Source organism: Stegastes partitus, unplaced genomic scaffold (genome assembly GCF_000690725.1).
Source record: "Stegastes partitus isolate 25-593 unplaced genomic scaffold, Stegastes_partitus-1.0.2 Scaffold1026, whole genome shotgun sequence".
NCBI classification, from domain to species: domain Eukaryota; kingdom Metazoa; phylum Chordata; class Actinopteri; family Pomacentridae; genus Stegastes; species Stegastes partitus.
In genome coordinates this window covers 104,492-116,751 of record NW_007578757.1, presented here as the reverse complement: position 1 = coordinate 116,751, position 12,260 = coordinate 104,492, and the positions used below count along the sequence as shown (strand labels likewise).

At 39.0% G+C, this 12,260-nt stretch overlaps 2 protein-coding genes across 2 annotated transcripts in view; one reads left to right on the top strand and one right to left on the bottom strand.

The window, feature by feature from the left end:
- The window catches only part of adcy2b (adenylate cyclase 2b (brain)), a 57,423-nt gene extending 51,987 nt beyond the window's left edge, over window positions 1–5,436 (top strand). The window contains exons 21-25 of the mRNA XM_008295166.1: window positions 439–585; window positions 2,109–2,216; window positions 4,055–4,169; window positions 4,291–4,415; window positions 4,502–5,436. Of these exons, the coding sequence (XP_008293388.1) occupies window positions 439–585; window positions 2,109–2,216; window positions 4,055–4,169; window positions 4,291–4,415; window positions 4,502–4,654 (648 nt within the window). The 3' untranslated portion in view covers window positions 4,655–5,436. The remainder of the gene's footprint in view (window positions 1–438; window positions 586–2,108; window positions 2,217–4,054; window positions 4,170–4,290; window positions 4,416–4,501) is intronic.
- A 1,893-nt stretch (window positions 5,437–7,329) lies between these two features.
- cfap90 (cilia and flagella associated protein 90) overlaps window positions 7,330–12,260 on the bottom strand; it is a 7,759-nt gene continuing 2,828 nt past the window's right edge. Inside the window, exons 2-3 of the mRNA XM_008295165.1 lie at window positions 11,704–11,820; window positions 7,330–7,503 (exon numbers count right to left, since the gene is read on the bottom strand). Coding sequence (XP_008293387.1) covers window positions 7,330–7,503; window positions 11,704–11,820 — 291 coding nt within the window. The remainder of the gene's footprint in view (window positions 7,504–11,703; window positions 11,821–12,260) is intronic.

Genomic DNA, 12,260 nt, shown 5'->3' with positions numbered 1-12,260 from the left:
TGGCACATTTCTAGACCCTCCTCCCAAAAAGCCAATAGTCTGCTTTATTATCTTCTCTTGTTTCTTTACTTGTAATGTGTGTGCATTATTTTCTTTGCCAGTGTAGCTTAATGAACATATTTCACATTTCTTGTTGTAATAAACTTGGCCTACTTGCTTAACGTATTTCCCTTTCTTATACTTCACCACAACTGCTCTGTTCTTCCTTCTTTTTTTTGATAAATGCTGGTACTGTTGTTGCTGCGGTGACCCAGTGTCCCTGCAGAGATAATTAAAGTTTCTTCCTATTTATTCAAAGAATCAGTGTCATTGTTCAGCGGAAGGTATTCAGCTCATGGATTTTTTTTCAGACTCATTGAAGCCGCAGACCATTCTTCTTTAACTCTGCTCGATCGATTCAACGCATTCGGCTGTTATCTTCTTCTCGCTTGTTATCAGGACCTTTATCATCAGTCGTACGAGTCGGTGTGTGTGATGTTCGCCTCCATCCCTGACTTCAAAGAGTTTTACACCGAGTCTGATGTCAATAAGGAAGGACTGGAGTGCCTCCGTCTTCTCAACGAGATCATAGCAGACTTTGATGAGGTAAACTCCTCTCGTATTGATAGTCCTTGGCTGTCTGATAATGTGAAGGAAAAAAAAAAACATTTCCTGCTGTTTTTTGGAGTAGCATTCACACTGGGTGACTATGTTCCAAAGAAGGAGAGGAAGCGAAAAAATATGTGTAAAATATGTAAGTCATTACTGGATTTTTGGGGCACCGATTTTAGGTAGTAAAAAAATGTAGAACCTGATATATCCACTGATATTCTTATATATAAAGTACATGTTAGAGTTATGTTGAAAGTAAAAATAATCACATCAGTGGTTAACTTTCCAGTAATGTATTTCATTGACTCCACACCGCCGTCTGCTCAGCTGTGGTGTGTACTCTGTTACATGTGCTGCAGACAGTGCTGATTGCTGTGATATGTTAACTAGCCACATTTCCCTGACCATCTAAATCAGGGGTGTCAAACTCTGGTCCTCGAGGGCCACAATCCTGCATGTTTTAGATGTTTCCTTCTTCCAACACACCTGATTCAAATGATCAGCTCATCATCAAGCTCTGCAGAAGCCTGATAACGATCCTGATCGAGGCCCTCGAGGACCAGGATTGGACACCCCTGGTCTAAATCCTGGCAGCTACAATATTTCATTTTTCACATTAATTTGCGTCCAAAGCTAAAGTTAAAAAACTTCCCATTTCGTTTTTGTTTTCTTAGAAACATCTCAGCCAAAACATGACACATCTAGATGTCCCTTTACTGCTAAACTGTAACTCACCTTATAAATCTGCTTTAGTCAGACTAACTAGATGCAGACTGTAGCTTGCCATTTCACGTTTCTCGTGGCTTCTCTTTCCTTTCTGCTATCAACACTTTCAAAATCCCAGTCGCTATGAGAAACTACCTGCAATCGACAGCTTACACGCTAAAAACGTAAAGTTTTTTCAAGGATTTAGAGTGTGCAATTCAGTGGGTCTGCTTTGTTCTTTTGATGAATTAGACATTTTTATGACAGTGCTCGCCTCCCAAGGGACATCGCCACCACATCCTCGGTTTAGCGCTGCCCAAGACACTTGTCATTCGTTCGATCATTTTTTTCCCCCCTGTAGTAGCCAGACCATTCTCCAGTTCAGACACAGCACTTTGTAGAAAGGTCTGGCCATGTGATACAACTGATGCCTGGACTCTACCTTTGATTAAACCACCTAGATGCTATTCCAGTCGTCCTTCTTAACCTTCAATGGTGTCTCACAAAGAAAAGAAGCGATTGTGAAAAGCTAGCGTTTGAAATATTGTGTTATAACACCTGATATCACACTTTACAAGCAGATTGCAGTCGAGTTAGAGCGCACTCTGCTGGACAAAATATGTGATGATGCCGTTTTTAAACTAGCCTGAGCATCTTTTTCTTCTGCCTTGGTTTCTGTCAAAAAAAAATTCATATCCGACAATATATATGGCTAACATTGGTTGAATATCAGTTGACAGATACATCAGTCAAGTTGCAGTTATTTCCTGCTCGTGGTCACGTTATGCGCTGTGTTCCTCACGCACCCACAGCTGCTGTCCAAGCCGAAGTTCAGCGGAGTGGAGAAGATAAAGACCATTGGCAGCACCTACATGGCTGCGACTGGACTCAATGTGACGCCAGGACCAGAGTGTGCACAGGCAAGCTTTCACTCACATGCACACGCACAGACATGTCACGGTGTCACACGGCGAGGTGACACACGTGGACAGCCCCAATTCAGAGAGCCTAAATAGTAATAGCAAGATTTTTTTCATTTGAAGGATGAAGCTTAAGCAGCAGTATTTATTGCTGTTCGAATAGATTTGTTGGCATTGTGGTTTAGCTCTATAGAATCTGCTAAACATGTCATTCATGCATGAGTGATTCATTACCACACATTTGAATACATCAGTGCAGTCACCATAAGCAAATGAGATCATCATTCAGAAATGTGGCAGCACAGTGTTTTGTAAAAGAGATACTCGACGAGCAGAAATTGACCGTTTGAGCAGCTTCCTCCCCCCCTTAATGCTTTGTTTTCCATTCTAGCACATGTAGTTAAAAGGGGTAAAAGTGGCAGATTTATCACTCAAGATTCTAAAAAAAAATAAAAAAATGTAACAGATGTTTAATTCACTCAGAGGTAGACAAAAGCAGGTTTCTTACTTCTAGCTGACAACTGTAGATTTTCTGAGACGACAGCTGTTGCAGACTGATTGTATCCGCCGTTGTTAGCCGGCTAATTAACAGTAACTGTCAGTCTGTCTTCAGACTTTGACTCGTTTCAAGTCAAGAAGCTTGAAAAAGAATATTTTCAAAAGCAAAGACCCAGGGACAATACAGATAATCAGATAGACAAACAACTAACAAGGAGGACTGGACAGTAAATACACTGGAGACACACAGGAGGGATATACTATGAATTTGACAGAACCAGGCTTTCTTGACATTGGCTTGACAAAACCTAAAACTCCAGTCAGAGATGATGGGTATAGAAACAATGGTTCTCAACTTTTGTTGGCACAGGTTTTCTACATCAGGCTGTTTACGCTTTCTAAAAGGGTTTGACGTGTCATTTGATTTGTGTGAATTGTTCGGCACAAAATGAACTGATGACTACGTCAGTAAAGAGGAACAGGTTGTTAGAATGGAATGGTATAAGGAATATAGGAATTCATAACAGTAAAAAGCTGGTAGGAAATAGGTAATCGTGTAAGTTAATGTATTTATTTTACCACTCGGTAACTCTCAGCTGCTTATTTCTAATATGACAGCTGCACATAAGAGCTTTTAAACTTCCCTGAAACCCCAAAAATGATACTGAAGAAGCACATTTAGATCTGGTATTGTCATATAATGAAGGATTTCACTTTAGCTTTTAGACAAATCAAAGTGAAACCAATGTTACTGTCACATTAAAGAAACATTTTCTTTGATAAATACCAATAGACTAATTAATTATTTAATGTGTATTCTATCAGCTGCAACACCAGCATTGTAAAACGGATTTGGCAGCAAATCCCGACCAAACACACCGTTTGTACGACTAAAACTGCGTAGCATTTCGAATGTAAAGCGCAATAGTTTGCAAATTTAACACATTTCCTCAGTTAAGAATCTGTATCGCTCACAGATAATAAGGCCAGGAAAAGAAATGGTGAGGTGGTGGTGCTTCCCATCGATATGTATAATAACAGCTAGATGTCTCGTCCGCACTGGCGGCCATCTTGCCACGGTCAGCTCGCTCACCTATAACATTGTGTTGTAGTGGTGCATGTACTTTTTAAATAACCATAACTTGCTTAATTTTGTACTGATTTTCAAATGGTTTGGTTTATTATAAATGTCAGAGGTGTAGTTGTAACACTGTACTTATGGATAATTATGTTGCACTTCCGTTACATTGGAGCCAACTATTCGTGCACGTTCAGTAAAGGTACATAAGTTAGAGCAGTCTCCATTAAGTGGGGTGAGTTTAAAAATGTGTTTCCCTCAGGAACATGACAGACAGTACATGCACATAGGCACGATGGTGGAGTTTGCCTTCGCCCTCGTTGGGAAGCTGGACGTCATCAACAAGCACTCTTTCAATGACTTCAGACTCCGTATTGGTGAGAACACGAACGTGGCACACATTTGCTTTTGTCAGTTAATTAGCCGAAATCAAAATTAATGAAGTGTAATTAATCAGAAAGATTAGCCATATGCTTTGTCTGTTTGTATTTTCTCTAGGGATAAACCATGGACCAGTGATTGCGGGAGTAATTGGGGCCCAGAAGCCTCAGTACGACATCTGGGGGAACAGTGTGAATGTGGCCAGTCGGATGGAGACCACTGGGGTGCTCGGCAAAATACAGGTGGGACGTTTTACAAAGCACAGCTACACGTTCTTACAGTATGTAAAGTACATTAGTGATTCCAGCCATGTCTCTTCCTTCTCTAGGTAACAGAGGAGACGAGTCGTATCTTATCAACACTTGGGTACATGTGTTCATGTCGTGGCATCATCAACGTAAAGGGCAAAGGAGAGCTGAAGACCTACTTTGTTCACACAGAGATGACCCGATCGCTGTCTCAAGGGACTGTGATGCCTTGAGCACGTCACACTAACTGAACGAATGGACTCGAGAACAGAACTGCACACTCAAAGTGGCCATAGAAGTGATTTGTCATGCTCTGTAAGTAAAGCCCATTACCAGAAGCCAGCAGTACAATGGATAGACACTCGTCGAAAACCACTTTTGTCCTTAGCAACACAATGTAGATCAGGACCGAGGTGCAACAGCACGGTCCTTCAACGCTGCACTCTGGATGGTTTTCACATCTCAAGTGTAACAAGGACTTCGCTCCAAGGAGTCTCTTCACCGTCTAAAGGAGTGCCTGACTAAAGAGAGGTTTGCTAAATTAGTGCAGCTCTCAAGGACCGCAGTCACCCGTCTGTACAATAGTAGTGGTGTGGAGTTAATTGCCCATGCCGGTGTTGCAGTGCTTCAGAGCCTTAAACTTGAGCAAACTGAGCTGCCTGCCGAACTTATTTTTTTCTCTTTTTTCTTTTTCTTTTTTAAAAATCTCTGCTTGGTTGGCAGTGTGAGCCAGTTTGTTTCCATTTCATTCCAAATGGATGTTAGAATAGTTTATTGTCATATAGAGCTGTTGATGCCAACAAATTGCCAGCGTGATGGGTAGTTTGCCAAAACCTGTGATTTGTATTTATAGCTTTAGAGCTGCGTTTGTGTCCCACTCGAGCAGGTGGACTCAGGCACAGGATCCAAGAGGAAAACATAGAAGTTTCTTTTTTTATAATCCATCTGGAACCGAACCAACAGCATGTGTGTAAATGTTCACTGCCATCCTTTTGTTATTCATTAAACATTTGTATATAAATTGGCGTCCTCTGTCTGTGTGTCTTTGCTTTAGTGCTCGCGGCGTAAGTGCACCATAAAAGACTTATCACACTGTAAACATTTACAGGATGTGCTTACAATAGAGCTGGTAATATCATTAGGGACGCTGCAGGTTTACAGTTGGCAGATTTAGTGTCGCCATCAAAAGCCCAGAACACATTATTATTACAAGTCTATATTTTGACAGTGCATACAGTATCTTTAACAGCATGCTGGGAGTTTTATTAAAGCAGTCGTGTATTTCACAATACTTTCATGCGTTCAGATGAAGCGTTAAATGAGAAGATGATGATAAAATTCTGCAGCTCTCTGGGTTTGAACGTTGTTGGAAACATCTGAGATAATTTACATAAATCAACGTAATAGAAATTGTTGTTTTTAGAATTTTTACTGTTAAATTGTAATTATATTGTAATTATAGCTTTAAAAAAAAAAAAAAAGAACAGGTAGGATAGATCCATGTAACTCTGCCAAAGAGCAAATACACATATTTTCCAAAGTGTCAAACAATTTCTTTAAATACAAAATAAGGCCTTTCTAAAGCCACTTGTCAACTTTACTTGTATTTGTGCTCATTTGACCTTCGATTCTGTCCATTAAACAGAGGAAGTGAAAAAAGCATAGAACTTGTGTATTATTTTTCTTGCAGAATGTGAAATCTATAGCAAGCTCATGTAGTTTTGATAAAGGTTGTCCAGCTGAAAAGCACCAATAAGCTATATTTATTTTAGGACTTCTGTTTGAGATGTGAAACGGTTGTTTTATAAAGCATTCAGTGACAAAACACCAGCGTGGATGACAACGGTTGTGTTGTGCTCGGCTGTTTTTCTCTCATTCTGACTTTGAAATGCTTTGGCTCTGAGTCCTCTTAAATAAACACTGCAGTTCTCACAGCAAACAGCTTGAAATGCTGCATCATTTCAAAAAATAAAAGGTCTATTTCTGCTGAAACACAAAGGCAGAAGCAAATGAGAGATGTCTGCACTCAACAATATCCTATTATGTAAGAGGCTGGTCTCAGTTGTGTGGGTTCCAAATTTATACACAAAAAGAATCCATGAAAGAGGTTAGTGAGGTACAAAAAATGTATTCACATGAGGCGACGGTGACAGAAAATCAGCAGTAAGAGATCAAATACAGGCAATGCAGTGCAAATTGCTGTACCAACAAATGGAGTCTTTCAGTAGGCCTCTTGAAAACTTACATCTTATATTATTGTTAAACATATTTGTCTGAGTTTCTGCTTTTATATATAATGAAAGGAGTTAAAATTTACTTTCACAAGAGAAGGTTGTTTATGTGATCACCAAAGTACCTGAAACTGGCCAGCAGGTGTTTCAAATGTACACTTTAGAGAGCGGTTTGCTCTGTATGAAGTCGGTTCAAGAATTTAAATTATTTCTGACAGCCGGGACATTTAGACTTCATGAAAGCAGCCATTATACTGAAGACACAACCAGAAAACCAAACACTCCGATCTTTGCTATCATGTGGAATATTCAGCTGCAATAACTGGAAGATAGTTTATGATTCATAGTCTGTATCACCCGAACCTTCAAATCACATTCATACTGATTTCAGATGAGAAAATGAAGCTTGAGCTGCATGGAAAATGTCACGATCTCCATATTTTCTAATGTATTCTTCATGATCTTTTGGCAGCACACCATTTCACTAAAAATACCTATTGTCTTGCTAATAACCAGTGCACGTTACAGTAATATATGATATTAAAATGTCATCTGAATAAATGACAGTTGAAAAGTTTGGTTTATTCCAAATCTTCACACTGCAACACTGCTTCACCATTCAAAGCCCTCACAGCGAGAACAAACACTTTCATTTCATGCTGCGATACGTCAGGCTTTCAAATGGGGGCCACTGATCCGTACCCTTCTGCCATATTCCAGATGATTCCATTTTTCATGAAGAATTCGGCTTTAATGCAAGCAACACGTGCGTACTGCTGACCGGGTCGGTCGATGGCAGGGCGACGGCCGTATACTGAGGAGGACAACACCGGCACAGCTCTGGACTTCTCCTGGGAGGGAGGAGGACAACAAGGCAGGGAGAAAGTGGAGTAAGTATTGAAGCTGAGCTAGTTGTGATGCTCATATTGCTCATATTTTTCACAGTTGAAGGAGTCTGGAAGAATAAGTAAAGGCTTCGGGAAAATACATCATGCACAGTCCTGTTGTCATGTACTTTATATTTATTACTGAAGGCACAGTGGGTGGTGGTGGTTTACTGAACTGCATTACATGTTAAAGTGTGAGTAATTTATTGTCCATCTCATTAACATAGAGGACGAGCACAAAACATTAGGAGCTCTTTTAAGTTCAATGCATCACCGCCACCCCTCATGATGACCTCTGTAATACACATGAAGCAGAATTCGCACATTTTTGCCACAAAAACTGAAAATGCAGAAGCTTCATACAATTGGAATTTCTGGCAGAGCTGCACCAGATTTCACAGGTGTACCTAATGAAGTGGTCAGTGAGTGTATACAATAATTATAATAATGATGTTCAAAGATGGAGTTGTGCTTACTTATTATGTTAATAACATTTACCATCACTTAGCGAATTTGCTGGCAAATGTTGTCACATCCGCTTATTAAATGGTTATATTTCTCCTTTCGTTTACCGCTTGTTAAAGTCCTTCTCTGGCCAGTGATTTAACCCATAAGAAGTCATCCGTGTGTATCAAAGTTAGATAGTCAAAAAAATAAATATTTCTGCTTTCGAACGAGGTTTGAAAAAAACTCTCACATGAGGGGGCTTTAAGACATAAATAATACAACCAAAATTTTTGTTCTTGTGGTATTGTCTTTTTTTTTTAAAAATGTGATTGTGATGTAAAAGCATCTCTTCCATTAGGGCTCATACCACATGAGTGCAAATGCCTTTGAGCACTGAGTCGCTGGTTGAATTCCTGGCAGGCCAGTACATTTATTACATGTTATTCCTCTACTCTATACCACATTTAAAGTCACTCTCCACTCTCCTCTGTGATTCATTTTACCACTTCCTCATGGCTCTACATGAAAGGAAACGATACAGCCACAAAAGAAAATTGTCAACAAAAAATTAACTATTAGCTGTGGAATGGAAAATGGAAATATACAAGCCTATACAACCCTCTGGAAGTTTTCATCACGGTCAATTTCATTTGACTTTTTTGACAGCGTGAAGGTCATTTTTGCCCCATACAACACTTTTCAAGTTCAGCCACAGTGTCATACCATTTTGGATTGAGGTCTGGGCTGTGACTTGGCCACTACAGAACATTCACCTTGTTGTCTTTAAACCATTTCTGTGTTGCTTTGTATCAGACAAATCTTCTCACAAGGCACAGTTCTCTTTCAGACTGGATCAGGTTGTCCTCCACGACTCTCTATACTTTGTTGCATTATCATTTTACCCTCTACCCCTGCAAGCCTTTTGGGTCCTGCTGCCGAGAAGCATCTCCATTATCTTCATGATGCTGCCACCACCATGCTTGACTGTGGGGACGGTGCGTTTGTGATGATGTGCAGTGTTTAGTGACAGCCAAACATAGCATGTAGTCTGATGGGCAAAAAGCTGAATTTTAGTCTCATCAGACCAAAAAAATTCTTTTGAATAAATTCTTGTCAAAAAAGCTTCATTATATTGACCATTACTTAAAGTTAAAAAGCAATGAAGAAGTGAACTAACAACATAGGTAAACTCTTTTTATAGGCTCTGTATGTGTTGCTTATTATTATCCAGCTCAGCAGTGTGTCTCTGTGAGCTTTTTCCAGCAACACTGGGAACCTCTGACTTCAGGGAGGTCAGGTTAACTATACTGTATCTGCAGAACAGGCGTCACCTGCTTCTAGCTCCGTGAGATTCACCACTGTGTTTATATTTTCATGAGCTTCAGATGAAACAGCAACAAAAAAAACAACACACTGCCATTATCCTCTGAATAGTTCAATAAATAGTTTTTTAAATTCATCTTCAAATGTGAACTCTGGAACAGAAACATCCCAATTCAGTAGGAGCTGTCACCAACCCTGACAGCCAACCACTCAGCTCACTGTAATTACAAGCTCAGCAGTGTGTGTTGCTGCTTTGTTCACCACCCTCTCTGCTTTCAGTGACCCAGAAACTCACTGTGAGCTAGTTTTCTTGACATGAATAATTACTCTACGGAGATGAAACAACTTCAAAAGGAGCCATAAACAAATGTCATAAAACTCAGAGATGTATGTCAGCCCCACAAGGTGGAAAACGTTAACGGTAATGTTATAAATATGGAACATTTTAAATATATGCTCTTTTCGAAGTCAATTTCACAATATACTGACATTTCCATCCATGAAACACTTCAAAAGCCATATTTCCCGTATCATCTAAAGCTTGAAAACGTATGTGCAAGAATTCACAGGCTGCTGAAGGTGCACAGGAACAGCGGTGATGGTGATTTGTTAGCTGAGAGGAGTGATAATGCTTGTAATGTACTGATATGTGGTCTGTGTGCCAAGTGTGTAGGTGGTCAGTGCTATAAGGCAACATCCACTGACGTCATTACTGGAAAAGAAGAAACGAACAAATGCATCCATTGAACTAACAATTAAGGTGCCCTTTTACACGATACCTACTGTATGTTTGTACATGCCTCAGGCCACCACACATGCAAAGCAACCTTCGCAAGTATGAAGGCTCAAGAATGTAAGCTTGATCACGTAATGTGATCAAATTTGTAAGATTGGAACATTGTTTCTGATTACATTACAGGTTAATGGCCATAAAAACAACGCAGTCATTTTCAGCATGTTACCTCCAGTGGGGAACATAATATCACAACATTCCTGATAGCGTAGTAGGTTCAGTGCTGGGTCAGATCAAAAGGAGAGGATGATTTTAATCAAAGGTATGTGTGATTTCATGTCTGAGCCCATGAATTTTAATGCATACATGTCTGTGGCAACGAGATGTTTCATCTTGTTCATGCTTTAGCTTGCGGAAAAATGTGCTACTTTAACAGTTCTCTGGATAGTTCATTTTGTGTATTTCTTAGTTCATTTTACTGACAAACTGTATCTCCAAGCCTGGCAGGCTTTCTTTAGAAGCTACAGTAACTTACATTGCAGGCCTTTTAACATTTAATCAGCACAGCTGACTGGTAGTAATTTCATTTTCACTAGTCATGATAACATTTTCACACGTCAAAATATTATGTTATGACATTAAATAGTTTAATTGCTAGATGGGTTATCGATAAAACTTATGTGACTTGTTACAACACACATTTTCACATGTACAAAGTACAGTTCGACTATCTACAACTGAATTTCAACAAGCTGAAAAGGTAGTGTGATTTAAAGAAAAGTAAACTCCATTTACAATACATCCGACAAAGCACTTCCGACATTTCAGATATATATCATTGAAGATATCTACTATGACATTTTGTCCAAAGGAAATTCCATTTTAATATCTAAAATTTAATGTTGACTAAGTGGAATTGTAAATATCTTAAACATAATAGTTAGTTCAAATATAATGTTCAGTAATTCACATCTTCATTTCAGGTATATGAAGTGACATTCTTACTCGTAACAATTCCAAGCTGAAATCAATAATTTAATTTTGATCAATAATTTAATTTTGACAAGTCAGAGCTGCATTTCAGATATCTATCATTTGTTTTATGATATCTTTAAATTTATAAGTTGTAAGCTATCTGTAAGTGAGAATTTAATTGTTGACAAACATAATTAACATTTTGACATGTGAGAATTGAGTTGTAGATAATAGTAGAAGTAACATAAAATTGGCACTACAAAAAAATTATATTATGGATGTGCGACTGAGAATTCTGAAGTGTAAAATTGAATTTAAGATATCTGAAACTGGGTCTAAACCATAGTCAGTGGTAAAAGTTTAGTTTTAATGATGCTACAGAGCTACAATTGGCATTTCCACTAGTAAAAAATGAATTGTGTATCTCATTTATTAGAAATGAAACTTGTCAAAATTACATCATAAACATATTGGTTTGGAATTTTACCTTGCCTAAAGCAGTTGGTGATATGTATAACTGCTGTTACTGCTACTGATTAAATAAACATTGAATGTGATTGCCATAACAGTCAACAGAGGATAAAATGAAGTCAAAGACAAACCTTAGATCCGTAAAAGATCTACATTTTTAATAACTCACCAAAATAAAACAGTTACTAAAATATTTATTAAAATGTGTTTATCACCTCCTCATTTACGTTAAGTCCTCTTCCCCTATAATGCCTCCTGTCATCCCGGTGCAGTTTCATATCATAGCCCTCAGCCTGGTGGAACACCTGGTCATAGGTGGAGACATCTGGAACCTACCGAAGGACAGACAGAGTTTAGCATTCAAAGACTTTCCACTCACAGAAGAGGATCCTTTATAAGCCATTCTGTGTGGAACCAAAGGCAACAGCAGTGGTGGAACAGGTATCTAGGTCATGCTGGGAAAACCGAAGAATTGATGGTGGACTGCAAACACACTAAGCAAACACCAGTGAACATCCAGGGAATGGACATAACCTGGGTATTCCCCTGAACAATAAATGTTACTAGTCTGACAACACCAATTTACTCCACAACCAAGGACAGAGCAGACTCTATGTTGAGGATACTCAGGTCATTTGGAGGGTAGGGAGCGCTCCTGAGGTTTTTTATTTGTTTGTTTGTTTGTTTAACTCTGTGTTGACACCAGCCATTTCTATGCCATGGTGTGCTGGGCAGCAAGATTTCTACAGCAGACAAGAAGAGACTTAACAAG